The 25,822-nt window shown below is 39.2% G+C and overlaps 1 protein-coding gene across 1 annotated transcript; it reads right to left on the bottom strand.

Annotated features, from left to right (window-relative positions):
* Window positions 1-12,764: 12,764 nt before the first annotated feature.
* On the bottom strand, window positions 12,765-25,808 carry si:rp71-17i16.5 (phosphatidylinositol 4,5-bisphosphate 3-kinase catalytic subunit gamma isoform). The gene is made up of 10 exons (XM_042491723.1): window positions 24,800-25,808; window positions 24,087-24,152; window positions 22,909-23,134; window positions 21,761-21,855; window positions 19,738-19,881; window positions 19,530-19,620; window positions 17,491-17,621; window positions 16,331-16,442; window positions 15,951-16,108; window positions 12,765-14,198 (listed from the first exon to the last, which is right to left on the bottom strand). Exons 1-10 carry the CDS (start codon window positions 25,409-25,411, stop codon window positions 13,941-13,943), a joined length of 1,893 nt encoding a protein of 630 aa, XP_042347657.1. The 5' UTR covers window positions 25,412-25,808; the 3' UTR covers window positions 12,765-13,940.
* Window positions 25,809-25,822: the final 14 nt, after the last annotated feature.

Below are 25,822 nucleotides of genomic sequence, written 5' to 3' on the forward strand. Positions count from 1 at the left end.
CTGTCAAACAGGCAAGAATTTCTCACTTTCAAAAATTAATCAACGACCATAAAACCAACCCAAAATTCCTCTTCTCCACAATCGACCTTTTAACAAACGCAAATTTTAATAGACCCTCCAAGATACCAAGTGATGCCCTTTGTGAGGATTTTGCAGACCACTTCAGAAGTAAAATCAATGACATCAGATCGAGTCTTTTACCGCATCAGATTTTAAGTGTCTACTCACCCGGATCATTGATTTTACCGGAGGAAACACTGGAGAGTTTTGCCCTGGTAGATGCGAGGACACTTGGTCGAGTTTTCTCCCAAGTAAAGCCCACAACCTGCCTCTTAGACCCAATTCCCACTCCATTTTTTAAAACGTTTCATGCATTCTTTGAGGAACAATTGATATACATGGTGAATTGCTCTCTTCAGACGGGTGTCTTCCCCACCTCCTTTAAAACGGCGGTGGTGAAACCCCTTCTGAAGAAGAGCAATTTAGATCCCAACATTTTTAATAATTATCAGCCTGTATCGAACTTACCATTCTTAAGTAAAATCTTGGAAAAACTTGTGTTTAACCAAGTAAATGACTTTTTAACCACAAATAACATTTTAGAGAGGTGTCAGTCTGGTTTTAAGATGAATCACAGTACCGAGACGGCCCTTGTAAAGATTTTAAATGACATCAGGCTCAACTTAGATAACCATAAACTCACTGTCTTGGTACTACTGGATCTAACCGCCGCCTTCGATACAGTAGACCATCACATTTTATTAAATAGACTGAGGAACCTGGTCGGCCTCTCTGGTACTGTTCTGAACTGGTTTCACTCCTACCTCACAGATCGACACTTCTTTGTAAGTATGGATACATGTTCCTCAGGAATCCATGAGATAAAGTGTGGGGTTCCCCAAGGGTCAATTTTAGGCCCAACTCTTTTTAATCTGTACATGCTTCCCCTTGGGGACGTCATCAGGAGTCACGGCATCAGCTTTCATAGTTATGCTGACGATACTCAACTGTACATTGCTGTGTCTCCTGATGACACAGGGCCTATTGATGCCCTTTTTAACTGCATTTCAGACATAAATTCATGGATGGCAGCAAATTTCCTAGAGCTCAACCAGGACAAAACAGAGGTTTTAGTCATCGGTCCTGAAGGCCAGAAAGAGAGACTTTTACCAAAGTTACAGGCTTTTAGAACATCACAATCTGTAACAAATCTGGGTGTGATTTTTGACTCTGAGCTTACTTTTATCCCACACATCAAAAACACAACAAAAATTGGTTTTTATCATCTAAAGAACATAGCCAGAGTCCGCCCGTTTCTTTCTCAGGCCAGCACGGAGGTACTGATGCATGCTTTTATCTCTTGTCGTCTAGATTATTGTAATGCCCTGCTCTCTGGTCTTCCCAAAAAGAGCATTTCCAATTTACAACTATTGCAGAACTCGGCCGCACGAGTGCTGACGAGGACCAGAGGGCGGGAGCATATTACACCGGTTTTAAAATCGCTTCATTGGCTCCCGGTGCGTTTCAGGATTGATTTTAAGGTTCTTTTACTTGTTTTTAAGTGTCTCAAAGGTCTTGGGCCTTCTTACCTAACTGAGCTGCTTTTACCTTATCAACCCTCGCGGACCCTGAGGTCCTCCGGCACTGGCCTTTTAACCATACCACAAGTTAGCTCTAAAAGAAATGGGGAGGCGGCTTTCAGTTACTATGGCCCCCGTCTGTGGAACAGCCTCCCGGAGAACCTCAGGATCACAGACAGTGTTGAGGTTTTTAAAAAGAGGCTCAAGACCCATCTTTTCAATCAGGCTTTTAACTAACTAACTAACTATTTATTTATTTATTCTACTTTTTTATTTTATCTTATCCCACTGTTTTAGTCTCCCATTTATTTATTTATCTAATTATTAGCGGTTATAACCTTTAAACTATTTTACTGTGCACTTGTATTCTTTGTCTTATTTTACTGTTTCAGTCCCTTACGTTCTTAGCTTTTATGTTCTTTACCTTATTTTATTGTGTTAGTTTTTAGCTCCAGTGTTTCCTCATCGGGGCCTACCGGACTGGGAGTGGTCTCTGGTCCACCATTGGGGGTGCTGTACCGTGGACTGTTTCGGCCCGGGTGGCTAGAGGGCTCGGCATCTTGGTGCGGGAACTCCTGTCCGCCCGGGTTGGGATGGTCTCTGTGGCGGCGCCCCGGCGGTGCTGGACCGTGACCTCTCTCAGTGAGGTTGGCCCCCAAAGGTAGCTTCTCCCTCGCCTCAGGTCTCAGTGCCTAGCCATGTCTCTTTAGTAACAATTGGTGTGTGTTGGTGTATGTGTGCGTGTGTGTGAGTGGTAAGGGTGGATGTTCGGGTGCCTTTGCGAATATGTGTGGGAATATCTACATGATTGTGTGTGTGTTGTTGCGTACGTTTATGTGGGGGTGGGAGGGTCAGGCTGTCTGTATTTTTCTTGATTTTCATTGATGTTTGTCATTTCTGTTATTGTTTTTAATCTCTGTGAGGCACTTTGTGTTACTCTTTGTATGAAAAGTGCCATACAAATAAAGATTTGATTTTTTTTTTTGAAAAATTAAGACTAATAGTTACATTTACTTCCATTTTTCAGGGCATTCTGTTTCCTAGATGATTTAAAGTCAAATCAACTTGTCAGATTTTACAGTGTTGAAGCAATCAAACAAAAGCCATCTTTGGCAATATGAACAGTGTTTATTTACAGTAGAAAAAAACAATTTCAGTTTGACAGAGAAAAGAGAATCCATAGTCACATTCAGCATAGTCACATGCATTCTGGACTTTATCATTCTTTACTGAATCTTAGAAAAGTTTTTATCACTTTTCACCTGCGGCAAGACAGAATGTTTCACCCAAAGGTCCAGTGTGTAGGATTTAGTGGCATCTAGCAGTGAAAAGTTAAACAACTGAAACTTTTCCGGGGTGCCTATGAGGGGACACAAATGGCCTTACAGTAAGTACGCTTACATGATGTTAGAAAAAGTCAAATTATTGTGTTAGTCTGACTAAAACTGTACTTTTAAAAATACATGTAAACACATTTGACTGAAATTGTACTAAGTTGAATTACTCGAAGTTGGACTAACACATCGACATAATGCAGTTGGGGGTCAATTTGCCCATTCTGGCAACTATTATGTTTTTTTCAAAATGATGAACTGATTTTTAGCATTCCTATCATCTCGAATGGCTTGAAAAAATAATGTGTATAGCTGGCATAGGTGGGGAAAAAAATCTCCAGAGGAGTATGCACCTGAACCCCCCTATGTTTGGGCTTAAGACCCCAATGTTTACAATGTCTGGCTCCACCCTTGATGGTCATAAAAATGGTTTATGTTTCTTTATGTGAAATTATTCCTAATTTTCTTGGACAGCGGAAATTTATTATTTTTTTGCTCTCTATATAGAGTCCATGTGATTGTCTATAGTGTTTGATGTGCAAGTGTGACCTTTATTGACCCATGTGATTTCTTCCCATATGAAAGTGGCAGTACAGAATAGAAAATAAAATAGCCTTCAGTCCTTTCATGCTTCATTTGGGGGAGGAGATGGTGGGATAGGTGATCACTGACAGGACCTTGTACCACAGGAATTATCAAGAGATGATGACAATCTCAATCGCCAAGCTTATTATGTGGTGCCAGCCAAGTCAGCTGATACATATCACATATCCCCAACCATCAGCCACCTAATATCAGGACAGTTTGCTTTGCAAGAGGTCAATGTGTGTGTTAAAGGGATAGTTCAGATTTTCACAGGTCACATGGGGCACTTATCTATCTAGACAGTGTACTATATGGTGTAGATTCCGGTCTGCACACCCCCAGTTTGGAGAGGCAGGTTGGAGTCTGACATAGAGGCTAAGTGATGTGCAGGGGTCAGACAGCTAATTTGGGAAGCTGTTAATGAGCTCAGCTCCCCATCTATGCTCTCGCTAAAGCCACCAGTTGCCATTGAGAAAAACAGAAATTTTACACAGGAGCTGCTGGTCTACGCTGCTTTTTTGTGTTATTGTGTGATTTTGGAGGACTCAAAGTGCCCCTTTTAAATGTTATAGTGGCACAGGAACAAACTAACTAAGTGATCAGTGCAATAGAGCAGAAGCCCCTGTGTTTAGCGATGTTAAATTCCGATTTTTCTCAATGGAGTGTGGCTCTGTAAAGACCAATATTAAGGGGTTAATTTTCCCATTGAAAATCACTTTCTTGATTGATTGATTGATTGATTAATTGATTGATTGATTGATTTCGAACACATAAAAAAAAACAGAACTTAAATACATATGAAGAACAAAAAGAAGACAAATTGCCTCAATTATTAAATCCACTCCCCTCTAATATTTAGTTATTATCAAAACCGACACTGTAGAAAGTAAAGCAGTAAAAAAACAGTTTAACTGTAGTGTACAATTAAACTGAGATGTATTTTTTAAGTGGCTAAAAAACATTTTGTTGCTGACCCCTCTATTGCATAAGATTGCATTAGATTCCAGCCTGCTTCTTCAAACTTGGAATGTGCAGACCGCCATCTTCTGTATATAATATACCATGGATAAGCACCCCTTACAACCCTACTTCAAAAGATCCGAATTATCCCTTTAAGGTGGGATGTGAACTTTGAGCATGTGCCCAATGCAGTATGCTGTTTTTCAAATTGATTTTTCACACAGAATATGTTTTTTGGAGACAGAACGAGAATGTGAGGAGAGACACTGTGACAAAATAAAGTGTTCACTCTGATTCTGGTTTGAACTAAACTGAAGTGAGTGAGAGAGAGAGGAGCTGCAGACCGGCACCCTGTCAGGAGTCAGCACAGGTTGTGCAAGGTGAAGCCCAGGAATGCCTGGAATCCATAATTATCAACACTTTTGTGCAGCAGCATTCTCCTTTAATACAGACAGGACAGTAAACAGCAAGTACAAAAGCTGCACATGTGCTGCAGGTTGTAATAGAATACATGCCTATTAGACAGTACTGTACATAAAACACAAAGAACTGCGAGCAACTAAAACGCTAATACATAAGCAATAAGAAAGGAAAAAGTCTCAAACTGCGATTGAGAGATACAGTGGAAAAGTAATGTTAAGAAGCAGAAGTGAGGAAATCAAGTGTCAGAACAGCAGAGAAAGAGACAAAAGTATCGGAGGACTCTGGTTGGAGGCTGTAATTTGTTCAGAGCTATACTCTTTGTATGGGGAAACATCTGGAGGAGGTGTGCTACCTCATTGCTACATACACTCAGAAAGCGAAAATGAACAGTTGAAAGCCAGGGTTACCCTCTTCTTTTCATTCTGCACGTGCTTTAGTGCAATTTGCTATGTCTATGTGTGTGTGTGGACATGTTTGCATTTAAAGTTCGGTTTGGCTCCGTGTGCAAAAAATAACAATAACTCAACATTAGTATGAGAGGAGAGAGATGCAGTATTCTTTTTTTTTTTTGTAATGCTGTGTTGTGGTTGAAAATGTTTTCATTAACTGGCCTCATTGACTTTAGTTCATTTCTGGTTAACAAACTGCCCGCTGACTGAAATTTGCAGCCTGAGCTGATGATTATGCATCAGTATTTCACCAGCGGTGAGTAATTCTCGCCATCTTTTAATTCTGCATACTGTAAACACTGGGAATAATAATGAAGAGTCAGGAAGAATGTGAATCAGATTATTAAAACTGACCCTTAATGTGTTTTTTTCTGTTGCAGTGTGTCATGCAAATTTTCACACAAACCTTTTTAGACAGAGATCACACAATAGAACTGCTACAAAGTATCCTCTTTATGCCTCGTTTGCATTTTTACACAGAACAAAACGACGGCGGCATCATTCCACTCTAGTGTGTGATTTAAGACAGCATGCCAGCATCGCAGAAACGAAAGAGGCATGACAAGCGGAACACAGCGGCGTTGTCCTCTTGTATACGCGTCAACAGCACTTTATAAACAATAACAATGGAAATAACATAGCAATAACAATCGTTTACTGTCTGTTATATGGTGGCTGTTTTGGCACTTTTACTACCTCCCATGACGGCTTACAGTTGAGACAATTGGTCTCTCCATTCGGTGACCTTTCATAGAGATCAGCGAGGCGGCATTAAGGAGTGATACTTCAGTCTTGAACACATTCTCATCCCAAGTCAACAGATAATATTGCTTTGCATTGGACTTAATCGTCCACATATTAAACTCTAGGTATCCTTTTGTGTCTTCTATTAATGTTCTGGGATGTTGTTACCATGATGTCAACACAAGCACATGGTGGGAATATGCTGCATACAGTTAGTTTTAGACAGCACATGGTAACCACACTGGGATATCAAGAAAAGTACATGCTGGCAGGAATGTTTAGGATTAAGCAACAAAGGCACATGGTAAGGTGTAGAAAAATAACATCACATTCAGACAGGGGGCATTAAAGTCTGGGGTTTGTTGTCATGCGGACGCGAAAGGTGGCTTTTTGGCATTGGAATCTTGCAAAAGCAGCAGTGTTTTACAACTTAGGAATGAGAATGGGCTGAACAGAGAGTGTAGAAGGGGCTACAGCCACACAAAAACAGCCAAAAAATGTTTAAAATACTTTCTGCAATAATAGGTTTAGTTTATTTGGGCCATTGTCCAATTTATATGACTCAAATAGTAATTTCATTGGATATAGTCTAAAAGTATATATATATTTTTTACTTTAAACAATAAACATTTGTTCATCATTTCTAATCCAGCATTTACATATGTTTCCTGAAGGCTGCTTCTTGTTGAAGTTGATTTGAGGTCAAACTGAAGGTCTAAATCAGTATTATGCCACATACATTAAAGAGTTCAGCCTGCGAAAGACATTTTTCAATCACCTGACATGTGCCTTTTGTATTTACACATCACGGTCGAGGTCTGCCCTCTAGTGGTTGTGGTAGGTGGTGCTACCTTCATGAGTAGGTAGCATCACCATAGTACAGGAAGGCACCAGGCTGCTAGGTTGTGAACATTTACAGTACATCCCCAGCAGACATTATATCAAAAAGAATTCCAGTGTTGAAAAGTTCAAATTTCACAGTTAACTGAGGATTTCACCTGCTCTCACTGACAAATCTTTAAGTAACAGTATTTGTTTCCGTCAGTTGTGATAAGTGAATTGAGAAAAATGGCAGGAGAGACAGAAAGAAAGAAAAAAAGAAAGACATTGCTTGGTCATATACAGGAGGTCATGTCTGCATGGGATGCTAAAAATGAATGGTCGGAATACTAACTGAAAATCCAGCTAGCAATTTTTGGTTCTAAAAATAGTCTGAGAACGGTACAATGCAACCAATGCAATGTCTTAATAATACTTTCAGTGGCAAATGTTCTATTATTTCCCAGAACATTCCTCTTAAAGTTAGGGTAACACTAACTTTTTGATCAAACTATGGTTCAAATGTTTTTTTTAAATTACTGGTTATGGTTTTATCACATTACATTACATTTTCATGAAAAAAAAATGAATGATGCTTTAGAAATGTTCTTCCTTTGTTCTCACTTAACTTTGTGGGAATGTTTAATAAGAACACTCTGTCACTCTGAACAAACTGTCACTGCTCAGTATCACCAAAACATCCTCAGAATGTTGCAGTTAAAATGTTACATTATTTAGTCAGCATTTGGCCTTATATAGACAATATTTGAATTGATTAACATCCTTAAAACATTCCTTAAATATTAGATTAAAATATTTTCTTTAAAACATTATTGCAAAATGTAGGTAACGCCACCCAATGTTGTGGGAATGTTCCCTGCTAATTGGGAAAGGGCATGGTGTTGTATCTAACTTTGTGCTGTTACATTCACCAGCTAAAACAATACATATCAGGCGGTCAGTACACAGTATAGGGTATTTATTTCACAAACACTGATTACAGGCCTTGCACTGCCTGTGTAGTTCAGTGTATTATTACTGCACAGCAAAGAGATGTAAAGCGATACAATTAATGTTTTAGTCAACATATAAACTTTATACTTGAAATTCCTTTTTTTTTTACATATGTAACCTCTCTGTAATCAACATTTTGATTAGTAACTGGAATCTAATAACACATTTTTTTTTCTCAATAACTGTAACTGATTACAATTACATTTATTTTGTAATTGAATTAGTTACATGTAACTAGCTACTCCCAAACACTGTTAAACTGTGATTTAAGACTGTCAGTCAGGGATGTCAGTGGCTCAGTGGATAGAGCAGGCGCACCATATACAGAGGCTGTATCCTTGCCACAGTGGTTGCAGGTCCAGCGTTGGCCCTTTGCTGCATGTCGTCCCCTCTCTCTCCCCCTTTCACAATCTTTCTGTCCTATCCAATGAAAGCCAAAGAAGCTCAAAACATGTCTTGAAAAAAGTCAGTTTCATCTCTGCTGCTGTACAACACATTTTTCCCTTTTCTTCTTTTTTTTGTTTTTAATTTGAGGGTGTTTGGGTGACCACAGAGTGTGAGTGCACACTCAGAGTGTGGGTCACAGAGTGTGAGTGTGGGTCAGAGTGTGGGTCACAGAGTGTGGGTGAAAAGCCGTTCCAGCACGACCGATTTCAAATGGTGCTAGAAAAGCCCAGTCTACTCTGAACACCAAAGGAAATCAGTGGCACTGTGAGGGAGCAAAGTTCACACCTGCATGTAAACTTCGAGAGCTTTGGTTTGTTACTGCAAGACCAAAAGGGGAGGGAAGGAAGGTTAGAGGCTACAACAGATACGGTTTGCACAACTAGAATTATACAAGTTTTACCACCTTGGCTGTAATATAACCACAGATCATTAAGCTTAAAAAATAGATCAATACTGTAGCCTTCAAACAGATAACTAACAGCTCTTTTACTCAGACATCTATATTGTGATTTATTTATTTAAGAAGGGACAATGTAATGTCAATCCTCATTTAAGCAAACGTAAGTGTACTTGAGTTAGCTAGGGAGCTAGTTTTCATCAGTAGTCCCTTGTCTGATGTTAAAAGGCATCCTAAAAAAAACCTAAAAAACCTACAAGATGAAGAAACAATATGTACAATAGTCAAGCCTAACAACATGAAGTTAAAAAGGCACAATATAGTAAAACATGTTCAAGTTAAGACTATACAACACAATATGACAATATGAGCAAATAAAATCCAAAAAGCAGATGATGAGATACAGTGTGGGTACAGTCATTTTAAAATAATAAATAAAGCCTTCCAAAAGCCGAAAGGAAAACTACACCACCTGCCGATCAGTCACTGGTCTTTGCTTACGTCCCAGGAACTACAATAATGACCATTTCCTTCACAGATTTCACACATTTGCGTCATGTATCTTCTGCAGGTAAAGACTAAACTTAGTGGCTGACTACTGCATTGCTTTTTTGCTGTCAGTTTTTCAGCAAAATACTGTATATATTTTGTGTTGCTACACTGGTCCAAAGAATTAATGGCCATGCTTCGTACAAGATTTACTTGCTCTCCTCTTTGTTTCCTCACCATGAAACACTGTGAAACACCTTCATACACCATGAAAACTGTAACATAAAAAACATAAAAGTTTTTAAAAAAAAAAAACATGTATTTTCGATTGACCCTCAATCTAGTGTCCATTTTAGGCCACTAGCATGACAGAAAAATATTAAAATAAAATGACCAAAAAATGCACCACTAATGTCCATGTAATGCACATTAACAACATGATACATAATATAAAACACAACAAAAAGGAACAATTACCGTGTGCACCTCTTGGACCACATGTAGAATATTGTTACTCGGGAGTCGTGCTTTCCTATTCAGCAGCCATGTTGCTCTTACCCACAATGCTACTGACCTATGACCCCACCACACAACATCACATTTCCCAAAATGCTGTCAGTTACACTGGGGTGGTGTTAGTCTCTGCATGTAGTTAAAACCTTACATTAAAGCAATGTAGTTTAGAACCAACATTTTTAAAGTACCTTTGAGACACATTTCTATCATACGTTTTACTGTCTTCAACACCTTATTTATTGCATTTTTAATGATTTTTAAACAATTTTATGAAATTAAATAGTACTGAATTTATAACTGAAATGTAAAATAAAATATCTATAAAACTGTCTCTGGGACAGTTACACTCTGCATGAAGCTGAAAATTGTCAGCTCTCAGCACTTCCCTTTTTTCCATCACTGGTAAGTCCTACACCACCAAGGATCACATGATTTTTCTTACTGACTTGAAACGGCAAAAATTCAAACACTCAAATAAATTTCTAGAGGGTAAATAGTGCATTATATGATATAGTACACTGCCCTCTATGGTTAAAACACCTGCCGCCACTAATTGATTCTCTATTTTTGGAGCTGGACCGTTCATTAGAAGTGCTTTTGAAATATACATACCGTTTGGTTATTCACTGCATCAAACTACTGAAGTGCCGAGCATACTCTGGGCACAGCTGGAGCAGCAGAACGTCGAGCACATTGGAAGTGAAACTTAACTGTTCATTCGGCCGAGACTAAAGGTTTGCAGTCAATCACCGCAGCTGCTCCTCTCATCCATGGATCTGGTCCGATCAGATAGATTCACCACACCGCGAGTACAAACTCCTGCTGAGGAAAAAAGAACTCATGGAGAGCTCTGCCCGTGCTACGTTCTTGGACTCAAAAAAAAGCCTTCAAATTTAGAGAGAGGGTGCAGAATGATACAAAGGGACATACACACATTTAATAGAATAACTTTCACAAAAGTTCGCTATTGTTGTCGCCCCCAACCCCTGCTGTATGGGCTATGCACAAGACACCACTGTATGCAGGAGTCATAATTGTTACCTCTCCATGTGTGGCAAATAACAGGGTAGTTAGATTGTTTACATTCAATGTTATTTTCATCAACCAGTGAGTCACCAAGCACAGAACAATAATGAATTAATTAAACAAAATAAACTAGAATCATGCTGGGATTTCACATGGGAGATGTTTTTTTCTCTCCTTCCTCCTGGTTGGTGGAGGGGCATATCCTCATGTCTGCAAAAGACCCCCTACCCCCCCTCTACACTCCACTCAGGATTCAAAGAAATAATAAATTATTGAGTGTGACTCAGTCTAGACATGTCCAGCATAAGTAGCACATTGTTGATTTTCATAATGACTCACAAATGAAAGAAACCTAAAGATTTAAAAAAGCTTCCATGTGGATCCAGTTCTACGCATTATTGGTACTTTAAAGCAAATTTTGTGCACATTTCCTCATAATAATAGTTAAGACTCTGCTTCACACTTGACTATGTAATTCTCCCACGCTTTTTCAAGTTGATTAGCATCAAAATTTCCTCTGCTACTCCAGCTCAACGATATATCTCTGCTCAATCCTCCACCTTTCACTAATTGCCAGCCGGCAAATCAACGTACTCTACCCTTCATCAATAAGAGCGAGCCTTTGCATTAAGTCTCCCTCTTACAAGTAATGGTTGACATGGCTTGATTTCTGCGGGTTACTTTAGTGCTGCTTTTACAAGCCTGTACTTGCAGGAAGAATTTACTTTTCTGGGGTCCATTGGTAACCAAAAAACAGATATTATTTCCCCGTGGTGTCTCTTAAAGCTCAAAAGAGTGGTGCAGGAATAAGTCCTAAAACCCACAAATGAGGTGGTATTTTTTCACTTCCGTCATCTTGAAGTCAGTGGGATTTTTGAATGTTTTTTTTTTTTTTAGCTTAGATTAAGGTCTGTGGTTAAAACCAGCTCAATGAATTTTCATGACTTGTTCTGCAACATAAAATGTGTTGGTAAATACCCAACTTGTGAATTCTAAAGCTAAAAAAAGGAAGCTAACAAACGGCTAAATGAGACTACAGAACGTCATCAAGCTTTACAGCCACGTTGTGGTAGGGATGTTAGGTCATGTGACAAAGTTTACTTTTTACTTCTGCCAACTGCATTTAAGTTTGAAAAATCCTAAAAATTGTGTTCATGTGTGAAGATTATCTTGCTGAATAAAACGTGTGAGCATCATAAAATTTTGTTTGCCACAGAGCATTTTTTCTGCAGTAATTAAAAATCCAATGGAAAAATCCCATAAGCTTTTTGACGAGGGAACCCTGGCAACACAAACTTGCAGGTTTGAGAAGTAGTTTTCAATTCAAAAGTCTTAAATGTAAAAACAATGTATGACAATTTTATTCCATGACTAGGAGAGCAAAACACATAATCACAGTAATGCACCTTTTCAGCTTTTGTGAATTTGTTTGCAATTGCAATTTAAGTAAATAAACCTCTTCTTTTTGGTTTCCTGTCAGTTTTTTCTAATTTTTTTCTGTCATCTTTGCCCCTCAAATAACCATTTGATCCCTCTTTTGAATTTTTAACCCAGCAACATCAATTTATCAGAACAGCTTTTTGTTTACTGCCTTGGTAATAAGCTTTTAACACAGTTTTGAAAAGGACTATTCCACACACAAAAAACACACAAGTGGATCCGGTAATTAGTCAAAGTCAGAGGCAGCATGGACTTACCATGTGCAGCAAGCTGGAGTGAATGAAGGCAGCAGGCATTCTTTTTTGAAAAAGGAAAATAATGATGATATTACTGACAAGAGAGGGATAAAAGAATCTACAAGAGTGAACAGACTGATGGGAGACAGAGCACAAAGGTCACAGTCAGCAATCCGTGTGGTCCGAGGCCATGTGGCAGTGATGCTGTCGGTCCAGCTGTCTGAGACAGTGTAGGACACTGTCTCCTGTACCCCCTTGCTCTGCCCTAAAGCCCATCCCAACCCCTCCCTTACACCCCCCTTAAACTCAAAATCCCTGCCCCCTCCTTTCCCAGCGTTTCTCCTCATACACTGTCCTCCTTCTGCACCAATACTATGCATGTTTGTATGTATGGTGTGTTTGCCCCCTCCCTCTGTGACCTTAATTGCATCACAATGAGAGCTGTTTAGGGACCACGAGGTCTCTAACAGCAGGATAAGAAAATGTTGAAGACAACACATTATGTCATATAGGTTTTCATTCAATGAAAAATCACTACAACTTTTGACGATATGATCACAAATTAAGTCAACCTCTCTCATCTTTTACATGCTTTTCAAAAAAGAAAAAAAACAAATTAAAAGGAAATGTCAGTGATGTGGTATTATACTTTCATATATGTTAAGGTATCAAAATAGACTCTGGAGAGGTAAGGATTTCCTGACTTTTAGCCATAAAGCTCCAAAATACTGCATACTGCATTTCCATGATGCAGCTCAGTAGCATCTTTACATTAGTCCGGTAAGTCCCACTCAATAGAGTTCTCAGGGGATGGTGTTTGTCTTATCATTTGTTGACCGACAAAGAGGTTAGCATCGCCCCGGCTCCATTGTCAAAAAGCCTGTTACATTACTCCATTGGATTTTGGATCATTGCAGAAAATAATCTGGCAAACAACATTTAAGGTATTTATATGTTTTTTTCAGTAATTCAATAATCTTCACAAATGAACACCACTTTTCACATTTTTGAGGCCCAAAAGCAGTTGTCCCAAGTAAAAAGCTAACATTAGGCTATTAATGATCTACCACGGTCACCACCAAAAAAGGCAGAATTTTTTTGTAAATGCTGTAAACTTTTTCTTCTGTAAAGTCGGACATTTCAACATGGGGGTCTGACTCTGTTTTGGAGCCAGCCTCAAGTGGCCATTTGATGAAGTGCAGTTTTAGGCACTTTCGCATTGGCTTCATTCTTCACCTTTAAGGTTATTGCTTGCCACAGACCTTAAGAACATTGACTTTGAGATGAGGGAACCTGGAGTGCTAAAATGGTCACTAATTTCCAGGTTTTAGGACTCATCCCCAGAGCTCTCTATAATACATAAATATCAACAGTGAAAAGGAACAAAAAAAACAGACAAAAAAATGACATAAGGACATGCCTAGGTTTCTCTTCCTTAAGCCCTGAGGCAACATAATTTCAAATTTGAAATCCCCAACAGTCTACTTGATGCCTGCCACCATGTGGACCCACCAGTTGGCCTGCACCTTCCAGCCCTCATTCTCACACACAGCGATTTGACGGAGGAAATGCTCTTTGGCCTCTGCCTCGACTTGTTCGTCCTGGAGCGCCTCCCTCAGGTAGCGCATGTCTTCTGCGGCGCTCAGCTCTGGGATGCCCGTCAGCAGCATGAGGGAGAAAAGAGTGATCAGCAGACGGGAGTGCGCACGCAGGGAGAGGTATGCTTGGGTGCAAGTGTCCTGATATGTGTAAAACAAGAGAGAGAGAGATGATAGAAAGAACAGAGAACAAGGACAAAGGAAAAAAGAAAGAAAGCTATAAGCAAATAAGCATTAAATATCTGAAGTACATTTATATAAATGCATATACACATGCACAGTAGATCACTTGTCCGTTCACTTATGCAAACACATAATCATCCATCCCATATGTTATCGGATATGTTGAACATGACCCTAATAATGAAATGTTTTGTCAGAAACAGACAGAACAGACACATAGAATTGCATGCTCATTTCTATCAGTTATCTATTTCAGTCTAATAACTATATAATAGCCTTTGCATTCACAAGAATGAGACGCATGCAAGGTTACCCAAACTGAATCAGCTCATCCTTGAGTCTACGCAAATGTTTGCGCCAAATATGAAGAAATTCCCTCAAGGTGTTTTTATGACAGCACGTTCACAAGAATGAGACAGACGAACCTGACCTTTGTGTTATGACCACCCAAATCTAACCAGTTCATCTTCAAGTCCAAGTGGACATTTGTGATATATTTGAAGAAATTCCCTCAAGGTGTTTCTGAGATATCTCGTTGACAAGAATCGGCCGGACATACGGGCAGGCACAAGCACAACCGAGAGGATGGACTGACGGACAAACCGAAAACATAATTAGAGCTGGACCCAAATATTCGGACATTGACGTATTTGTTAAATGGGAAGGTATTCTGTTGTCAATGTAGGCATTCAGATTTTCTTGGGGTTTTTTTGCAGGGGACAAATGTGATTTCAGTGTTTGTCATCCTGCTGCTGTGCCTGTCACACACACGCTGTGTCGGTGTGAGCAGCACCGCAACACAAACAGGTGAGCCTTTTCCTGCAGCACAGAGCAGGCGGATTTCAATATCTCATTTAGAACACTGAACACAGGTTACTGTATTGCATAACTGTCTGAGTTTTTTTTTCTTACTTTACAAACTATAAAGTGTTGCAACCGCTGACAAGTAGTCAGAGGCACACTGGGCACTCTCTTTCATGTAACACGGAAGCTCTGTGGCGCACGGTGTCTCTCTCTTACATAATGGTGAGGGTTGTCGCTGGCGCTGAGGCATAAAAACTGCAGGCTTAACTTAAAATGAAACTATCATTATAATTGCACACTAACACACAGGGCTGGCCATTGGCATCAATAAATTTTAAAATAATTTGCTGCACCCGTTAGTGCCCTTTCCTTGTGTTCTGCGTTGAAAATAACAAATTTACAAATAAAGAGAGAAATAATCATAAACTCAGAGCCCCTGTTGTTTCTCATCATTGACCTGCTGACCAGCCTGCACCGTGAGACCTGACGGCGCTGTGGACTGAAAGTGAAAGTCGGGGATGAGTTACTGATGCCTGACTGACACATGTCAACAGGCAGGTTATAAGTTATCTACGCTTACATTTTTTTAAAAATTAAAAATAAAGGTCGAAACCTTCAGGTGCTCAATTTAGAAAACTAAGAATAGAGGAGGAGGAAAAGAGGTATGTCTTCTTTTATAACATAAAAAAGGCTGTTTCGTGTGACGACGTTTCAGTTGTACAAGCTATCTAAGTTAAAATAAAGAAAAGCTAAATAATGATGCTATGATAGCTGCTGAGAATTGAAGAATGTTTATGAATCATCTGATTGTCAATTCAATCCCAATCTCACCTAGGGCACCAAAATGGCTGGAGCCAGCCCTGCTAACACATCCACACCTACACACACATAATCAGCTTCTCTCACCCTGAAGCGCTGAAAGTAGAGGCTGGTGCGCCCTTTGCTTCTGCCCATGACATACAGGAAGTCTGGTGTGAGGACAAATGGCACACGCTCCCTGTTCATGCCAAGAAAGCGCTTCCTGTTACCCAGGATGTGACCAAAGTCGATGTGAAACAGATTCCCTAAGAGGCCAAGGACATACAAAAACATTTAAGTACTTCGAATAAACTCATCTAATTCAGTGTTTTATTCATTCATTATCTTTTTCACCATTCAGTCATTCATTTGCATCTCTCAGGTTTACATGATCTGGATTGTTCGTATTTGAACAAATGCATACTGGTTTACCCAACCAAGATCAATTTACAGCCAGGGCAATGTGAACAAAACTTTGTGTTGCATACCTTGATCTGTGATCATGATGTTGTCATTGTGTCGATCTCCTATACCCAACACATAGGTGGCCACACAGTAACCAGCACAGGACTTCACAAACCTCTCCACAGTCTTGTAGTGCTGGAGTCAAATAAGATCATAGCAGTGTATTAATATAACTGGTATAATGTGGCAGAGCATGAAAATTGCTAATACAGCTAATATGTACATCTGCAATATTTTTATAACATCATTTATTTGAAATCAAGGGGACATATGTTGGTCTACTGAAAAGGTTTTATAGGTAGGTAAACGTGACAGTATGTATGCAAGTGTCCACTGAAAAAAAGTTTTACTGTATGAACACTGCTGAGGCCCTGAGGGTCAAAACACAACAACTTTTCAGAGGACACAACAAAATCTTAAAAAAACAAAAAACAAAAACAAAGCAGTATTTCACAAAACAGAACAATTTAGGAAACACAAAAACTTTTCACAAAACAACACTTTCACACACTTTTTTGGAGATGTTGTTGTGTCCTCTAAAATGCTGTTTTGGGAAATGTTCTTATTGTTTTGGGGTTTTTTTTTCCCATTATGTATGTTTGTGACATGTTGTGTTTTGTAAAATATAGTGTTTTGTGAAATGTTGTGTTTTTTTTAAATATTGTGTTTTGTGAAATGTTCTGTGTGCAAAATGTGTTTTCTGAGATGTCGTGTTTACTAAAAATGTTGTATTTTGTAAAATGTTGTGTTTGTGAAATGTTTTTTTTTTAAAAATGTTGTGAAATACTGTGTTTTGGAAAATGTTAGGTTTTCTAAAAAGTTGTGTTTTGGGAAATGTGATGATTTTTAAATGTTTTAATCCTTTTAAACGTTGTGTTTTGTGAAATATTGTGTTTTGTGAAATGTTATGTGTCTGGAATGTTGTATTTTCTAAAATGCGTTTTCTGTTTGAACCCTGAGGGCCATGGTAGAGCGCAGTCAAAAAAAGAAACGACAGTTTTTCGGTGTTTCAATATGAGCAGCTGCACTAACCACCCAGCGTGTTGTTCAGCTGTCACCTCTTAAACAAGAAGACCCGGATGGAGCTTTTTCCTTTGTAGTGTAATACTAAAATTTGACTTGGGTCCAAATCACATAGAAAGCCTGGCTTTGAGTCCAGTCTGCATTTTCCATTATTACTTACTATTTCCTGGAGTGGACATTTGGACTTAAGCCACTCAAACAGAGCATCGTTTCTAAAGGCTCCGATTGTTCCTCCAAAGTTCCCCTGGATTGTGGCGATGGTCGCTGCATCCCTCACAATCTCAATCATACCTGTTGAGGAGAAACTTGATTAAATTTGCTATAAATGCTAACTAACTATTTAAGTTAAATGAACAGTGTTGAAAAGTGAATTACAGTGCTTGTGCATTAAGAATACCTGTTATTGCCTACTCAGTTTGTCTTTATCTCTTAGTTAGTTACGAAATCCTTTTCCATCCTGTAATAGGTGAGAAAAGAGCTCCACCAACTGGGAAGAGTGGTTGGGATATTTGACCCAGAACCCCTACTCACCATCAAATTCACACCAATACCCATAAAAAATATCACACTTGACAAGAATTAAATAGTAAATTATAAGACATATAAACCCCTGTACAATGTTGTATAATGATCAGAATATGTCCACAATTTGTGACATTAAACAGTAGCAGCGCATTACATTGGGGCAGACGAGATTTGTGAGGCAAACAAATTATATGGCTTGTCACTCAAACACTAATGAAACACTAATACAGTAGATCGAGTACATGCATGGATCTCCACAAACGCAGCCCCGCTCCACAAATGCTCCTAGCCGTTCTTCCAAGGCTCTTTTGGGGCGGTCGTGCCTGGCGCGATGTGTCTTGGTGTGATCGCCTCCTTACTCTGCCTTACTCTGCTCTTCTGATTGGCTTACCCTGACATTCTTACCTTTACCCTAACCACCCTCAGTGCTTATGCCTAAACCTAACCAATAGTCTGATTGAAGGCCAGCCAATAAGAGAAAAGTGGGGCAGGTCATGCCTTCACAATTCTACGTTAAACAAAATGACATCAGGATGGTCGGATCAGTACAACAAACCCAGATTGTTAACCCAAGAGATTGCTGTTTGTGTCCCGTGTGAAACCAAAAGTCAGTGTTGAGTTATCTTAACTTATATACTAATTTATAACTCATACCTGACATATTTAACTTACAGCACATAGGTATCATAAGTAACTGAAATACTTAATTTAACTGAAACAATGATCTTTTCCTGAACCTAACTAAGTAGTTTTGTCTCTAAACCTTAAACCTCATTTCACAACGTTAAGCAAGTTTTTAAAACTGCAACCTATATATATCATTTTGGGAGTCATTTGTTATTCTGTTGTTAAAGTGATAGTTCAGGATTTTGTAAGTGGAGCTGTATGAGATACTTATGTATAGGCAGTGTATTACACACAGTATCTGGTGGTTGCTGCTTTCCTGGATGATATCAAAATGTGTTTTAGCCGAATTAAAAAAGGCCTACCTAAAAATACAATATCAGTCTAAGTGGACGCTGTATTGAGAGTGTTTTCAACGTTAAGTTTCAGTCAGATCACGTAACAGCCACTAACTGCACATTCTGACCCATGCAGCTGACCAGCATCAGATGAGAAATGTAGTGCCAAAGCAAAAGGCTGTGTGACTGTGAGGTACATTGATGAAAAAACTCTAAATATAGTGTCCACTTAGACTGATATTGATTCTTTAGGCAGGCCTTTTTTAAGTGGCGAAAAAACATTTAGATATCACCCCCTGTAGGTTGCGCGAACAGGGAGCGCGCCGAGGGCCAGCTACTCTATGAAATACATTGACTCTACATCTAAGTATCTAATAAAGCCCCACTTCAAATATCCCGAATTATCACTTTAAGGTATGAGGGTGTGTGGATTTCTTGTGGGTGCTAATTTAGGAAACACTCTTTTGGGTCTTATTTGTGGGTAGGAATGAATGACCCTTGTGGTCGTAGGGTTTGCAGAACTACGTAATAATAAAACTACGTCATCTGATACAAATAAACAGGGAAAATGAAGACAACATTCTAAGTTATGTTAAGTAACTTGTAATCAGGTGTTCTGACTTTACAAGCAGTTATTGATTTGCAGCAGAAACTTTCAGATTATCTAGTTAAGCAGCTAACTGAATACATACATTATAAACAGAAAAATGACCTATGTTGTGTCCTGTGGAGATGCAGCCATATGGAACAAGGTTAAGGTCCAGAGATTTCTCCTGCCAGATAGAGTCCATCACCACCAGAGTCTAAACAGGACGATATACAGTCAGCCGTCACTTTATCCAAGGTAAAATATATTCACCAACATTAAACACCCCCTTTTCAGTAACATGAGTAATGAAGGGGAAAAAATCCTTCCTGACCTGAATGATCAGCATGTCCTGTCTGAGGTCATCCCCCTGTTTGAAGATTATTCCGACAGGAGTCGTAGAGGTGGGTGACGGCATGGGAGAGAACTCCAGCCACAGTGGCTTTTTCTTGGAGGCCATTACTTTGCATTTGTCCAGCTGGACAGAAGGACATGAAGAGAACAGATGTGTTTATGTCAAGCTTAACATTTCATAGCAAATGTTTTTTTCAGTGAAGGTGTGATGTGGACTGTATACTTAGAACTGCAGTACTACATGTTTACCCTTTTAAGTATTTATAAATGTTCTTCTAACATCAGAATAGGGAAATGACAAAATAGGTCAATTTCCACTGATGTTCAAAACAACACATGACCATCCCCACAAAGACATTATTACCATACTAAAAATCGCAGTTTTAAACATCTCTCCTTAATGTTATGAAACAGCCATCGTTAGATTTAAGCAACATAAGAAGATTACATTTCAAAAAATTAACATGGTTTGTCTTTAAATAACTCCTTTTATTACTAATACAACGTCCATTGTTGCATGACAGACTTCAAACATGTCACATGTATCACTAGCATAGTATGCAACAATTACTAGCATAGTATCCCACATTTGTTATTGAGATTTTATTTACTTTGGTCCATGAGCAAAGGTATCCTGGGTAAAAGTCCTGTGCTTGTTTGACCTGTTGCCCCTGGGGCCAGCCACTGACATCAACACTCTATGTGATTGTTTGGGGCCACAACTTGAGGGGGCCACACAATCAATGTGTGATTTGCTTTTTTTTTTTTTATATATATTACACATCACAGCTACATATCAATTTAAATAGATGCATAAGTAAACATACAACTACAAGGGTGAAAAATAAACCAGTAAAGTCAGTTTGTGACTTGCTCCTTGCTCCTCTGTGCGTAGCCATGGTGACACAACTGGCACACAGTGGGGGCATTCTAAGTATTACTGGTTCAATGTTCACTTTGAACCACTCCTGCAATAAATCAGGAGTGGTGCTGAATGACAGTTGAAAAGAAAAATAGTTTGAATGGTTTAATCTGCGGGTGTTTTTCTTGCTAGCACTCAGCATGCGGAGTTATTCTTAAAATAGCAGAGGACTTTCATGTAATATCCAACTGACATTGTTAATGGTCTCAAGGGGTTATTAGAATAAGGGATAATCAGCTCTCTCTTGCAACTGCATTTCAGGACATGTCATAGACTGCAAAAACACATTTTTTATTCAAGAATGGACTATGGACAGACTCTTAGGCTACTTCCCAAGAGCAGTTCAAAACCAGTACATCTCATATAAGCACAGATCTTTTGAGACATGGTATGGTCAGTCCACTTTATTTAAGGACGCACTTTTTTTTAACAGCCCTCTTACATATTTTATTTAGCTCTAACTAAATATGAAATGAGAAAAGATAACCATAACACTTTTTAACATTTGTCTATTATGAGAATGTTAATTTCTTCAATATTTTTGGTGTATATATTCATTCACACATTACATCAACAACATTAATTTTTCTATGTGTTGATGCGGCAATACCTGGGGTGAAGCGATAACATGAGTACACTTACAAGCATTATTTAAACTTTATAGAGGCTAGCTTTGCTTGTTAACCAGCCTCATATGCTTTCTTGCAACATGAAATTTGGGGTTTCATTCATCAGTTTAATATATATTCCATTATGTTTTGCTTCATTCTGTTTTGAGCTCAAGTGTTATTGACATTTTGTCAAATCAAATTGAATCAGTAGTCATTTCTCTTATGTGTGGATCCTGAACCAATAACTAAGGACAAATCTTGACCAGCTGGGAACCACTGCATTAGGATGAACCATACACAGAAGGTTATAAATGGCAAAGATCACTTAACATTTGTTTTATTCATCATCAACACACACAATTTGTGCGCGTGCGCACACACACACACACACACACACACACACACACACACACACTCACACACACACACACACACACACACACACACACACACATAATCAGCATCCTTACCAGGATCCTTCCAGCTTTGATGCGTGGGTCAAATGGAATCAGGAATTCATTTGGAAGATTGCAGTTTTTAAGGAGTTCCTGAAGCTTGAGGGGAGCTAAAACCATAGAAATATAATAACACAATTAAGGCAAATGATGTGAAGCTAGTAATGCATTCTTTACGGACTAAGGTTACCTGGCAACTAATGATAACCCATGAGCACCCTTTACATTACATACATAAAGAAACCCAACCACCCACATTTGCACAATTCATCATGGATTGGACATCCTGGTGGGTTTTTTTCAGTCTCATTGATGTTGGAAATCTCTTTTTCCTGGCAAACCAGGATGCTCAATTACGCTCAACAATATGCTCATTCATCTGATAATAATAATAATATAATAAACTTCATTTGTATAGCAGCTTTCATACAAGAAATGCAGCCCAACGTGCTTTACAAGAAAGAAAGAAATGCACCACATCAAAGTGCCTCACATCAAAACACACAAAAGACAAAAAGACATAATAAAACCTTTATGTAAAAATAAAATAAAATCAGAATAGAATACATAGAATGCATCTTCAAATGAACAAAATCCACTTGATAAGGTACAAATTCCTTTGTTGTGTCAAACTTTTGGTAGTGCAGTGTAGTTCAAGTGAGAAAAGACCATAGCAGATGGTGAAGACATTGTAAAAACGGCGGAAACGAACAAATCGATGATATAGTGAAAAGAATTATCTGTTCACATGTCGTCTTGCATTTAATAGCCTCAAAGACCACCACTGTCTACCATGCTGCCTACATTAAAAGTTAAATCATTATGACCTCCTCCACAGTTGTCTCCTGTGTTGTTGTGTGAAAGTTTTGACTCCACCCTCTTGTGTCATCTATTGGCTGTATCTATGCCATCATAAAAGACGCACAGAGGTATGTGAGCAGTGAGGTTTTCAACGTTTAAAATGGACACATCTATTTTCATACGTAAAGGGAGTATGATGGAGGGGTTTGTGTACCCCCGTGTACCTAGCACCTGTGTTTTCAGGGAAATAGCAAGAATAATCTACAGATTATTACGAATCAAACACGAGATTTTGACTTCATTGTTCTGTAAAAGTATAGTCTACAATTCCATAAGAATATCTGTGTGTGTATGTGTCTTACTTGCAGGAGTGAGGTCGGTCTTGTCGGGGTAGAGTTTTTTAATCAATATGGCGACCTCCTGTAGGGCGTCCACAGCCTGGACCTGCTGGGTGAAGCTGTCGAGCATGGCCTGACCACAGCCCAGCAGGTAGGCCTCCAGAATCACAGCCATGCGCTGGCGGAAGTATGGACACCCTGCCACCTCGCTGCGGACATACCAGAAGAAGAAGTGGCCGATCCTCTTGCTCTGTGTGAAGCGAAAAGGAGACGGTCGAGATGAGTGAGTGAATCAGTAAGCAGGATACAGTCACAGAAAATCAAATCAACAACTTAATATTTGAATAAGCTTGTCAGTAAAATGCCAAACCCATATATCACCATTTTTATGTCTGTCTGGTAAGACCGCACGATGTTGCAACTACAAAAACACAATGTTGTATCTTGTGTTAATCTGCTGTACGTGACTTAAATCATCCAAAGATGGAGTGCTGGAAACACTAACTCAAATTCAAATAAGTAATGATCATAAATGTCAAAAAGATGTGCCAGTAACTTCCTTATATATACTACTGTTGTGTACACCTGGTCCAGCAACAAGATCCAGATTTCTCAGTCATTAGTTCAAGGTCCACACATAGGATAATTATACTTAGAATAATATTCAATTTGATTTGACAAAATGTAAATAACATGTGGGCATAAAACAGAATAAACTGAAACATATTGCAAGAATAAAGTGCAAGCCAATTTTTTTGGCATCTTTTTGTTTTGAAAACATGCCCACTAAAGCAGTGGGCCTGCCAAAATAAATATTCACCAAAATTATACAATTTATCAAAGCCAGAAACTGTAAAAACAGGAGCTTTCTTTGGGTTTGCAAATTTCCCTCTGACACATCAGGGGGGACAAACGCTTCATGCATTTTATTTGTCACTGAGGGAGGCTCAAGGAAAAATATTTGTTTGTTGGTTGAAAAAAATTTTATGCAATTTTATTAAAAAAAAAAAGACAGAGAAAAAAGAGGTCAAAAAATAGTTACTGTTTAAAAAAAAAATCTGTCAGTCTACAGTAGGAAATTGCACTTTAAAATAAAGTGTGTTATTTACAAACTTGACATGGTAGCCAGTCACTTTTGAACTGTGACCCACCAGTTGGGAACCACTGGTGTACACTGAATGTTAGGATGCTGCATGACTCACCCGCAGAGCTCTTTGGATGAGATACCGAGCGAGGAAACTGTCATGGTAAGGTTCCACTTTGAGGGTCTGTATGAGTAAAGAGGAAAGAGGACAACTTCAATTTTTCTTCAACGCTTGGGCTTTTAGTAAACCTAAAAAAAAATGTCAAGTACTTTTTCATAATAACAGTATACCAAATATACCGATCCTGAAGCGAAATGTGCTGCTGTCATCAGGGGCCACAGTAAAAACAATTTTAGCAACCTCAAAAGACCTAAAAAAAAATTAATATCGGTTTAAGTATGCACTATTCTGAATATTTTCACCTCTTTACTTTACACAAGGGCTGTCTTATTCCAAGGTAAAGCAGTGAAATGATTCCAAATATAAAGACTTAAACAGAATTTTTTGGTAGGTCGAGATGGCTAAAAACCTAACCAGCTGAGGCAGCATTTACTCAGCGCTGTTTCATTAATGCGACGTAGTGGTTTACTACCCATTAGTCGCTGAATTATATTTTTATTCTTTAGTTTACATATTTGTTCCTATTTTCTTGATCAGTTTTCATATAATAGGTGCGGATATAAATCTAAACTACTTGAAGCGATTGGAGTGGTGCTCCATGGAAAAGTACTCTTGAATCTTTTGTTATTTCTGTAGTTACTCCACACACTTTGTATGTGTCTTGAGAGCAGATATATTTTTGCTGCGTCTGTTCAGATACAAACACGTACCTGCACCAGCTGCAATAAATACTTCAATACATCATCATTGGACAGGCTCTCCAGTCTCTGGACTGCAAGTCCCCTGACCGTCACATCAGCAAAGTCCATGCTTAACAGCTCCAGGGCCACTGTTACATCCAGTTCTCCAGCGTCCCACATTCCCAGTAGCCAGTGGATGTCCTCAACAGCTCTACGGTTCATCCAATTAACATTGCGCAGATAATGGGGTAGATTTGAGGCGTAGTGGATGCTCTCTTCATGGAATCTTTTGAGGCAAGCCCTGTTGGTGTTGGTGACTGCAGATGGGGATCTGAGAAGTACAGTGTCAGGAGATGAGTCCTGTTTGACATGCAGAGAGGAAGAATGTGCACTGGATATGTTGGAAGGGGGTGAGGAGGAGAGTGCATTAGAGGAGGCAGTCGATGGTGGCACATTGGTGGAGCATTCAGAGGCGCTGAAGTGATTTGGCAGAACCACAGGGAAGCTGTAGCGGTCTAGCAGGAAGCTGATGGCCATGGAGTCCGCTATGTCTGGGTTGGTAGCAGAGGATAGCTTGTCCGCCAGGTAGGTTGGCCTGGTGATGGCCTCATCCTCCAGGTCAGGATAGGACCACATGTGCATAGTGTAGGGGCCCTGGCTTAGGACAGACCTGCAGGAGGGAACAAGTGTGCGATTTGAAAAGATTTGTTTTAAAATTGGTAAAACAACAATGCTGCCAAAGAATTATGATACTTTTCAGAGAAGTGATTGTAACAATACTAACTACTAACTGTATGTAGCTATTGTAGCGATTTGCCTCTTTCGCACTTACACAGGTGTGTGTAAGTGGGAGAGGGAGGTGAGAAAGACTGGAGGCTGGAGCAAAATTAAACTGTCGCTAAACATATAAAATAATCAATTTAGTTGGGGGAACAATGGCGGCGGCGGCGGCGGCGGCGGCGGCAGTGGGTGCTGCTGGTGGAGGCTCTACGTGCCCTCGCACAAAACCTGCAATTTATGAAACGGATAATGGGAAGGTGATAGTGGAAGATG

Source organism: Plectropomus leopardus, chromosome 8, assembly GCF_008729295.1.
Source record: "Plectropomus leopardus isolate mb chromosome 8, YSFRI_Pleo_2.0, whole genome shotgun sequence".
Classification (NCBI taxonomy): Eukaryota; Metazoa; Chordata; class Actinopteri; order Perciformes; family Serranidae; genus Plectropomus; species Plectropomus leopardus.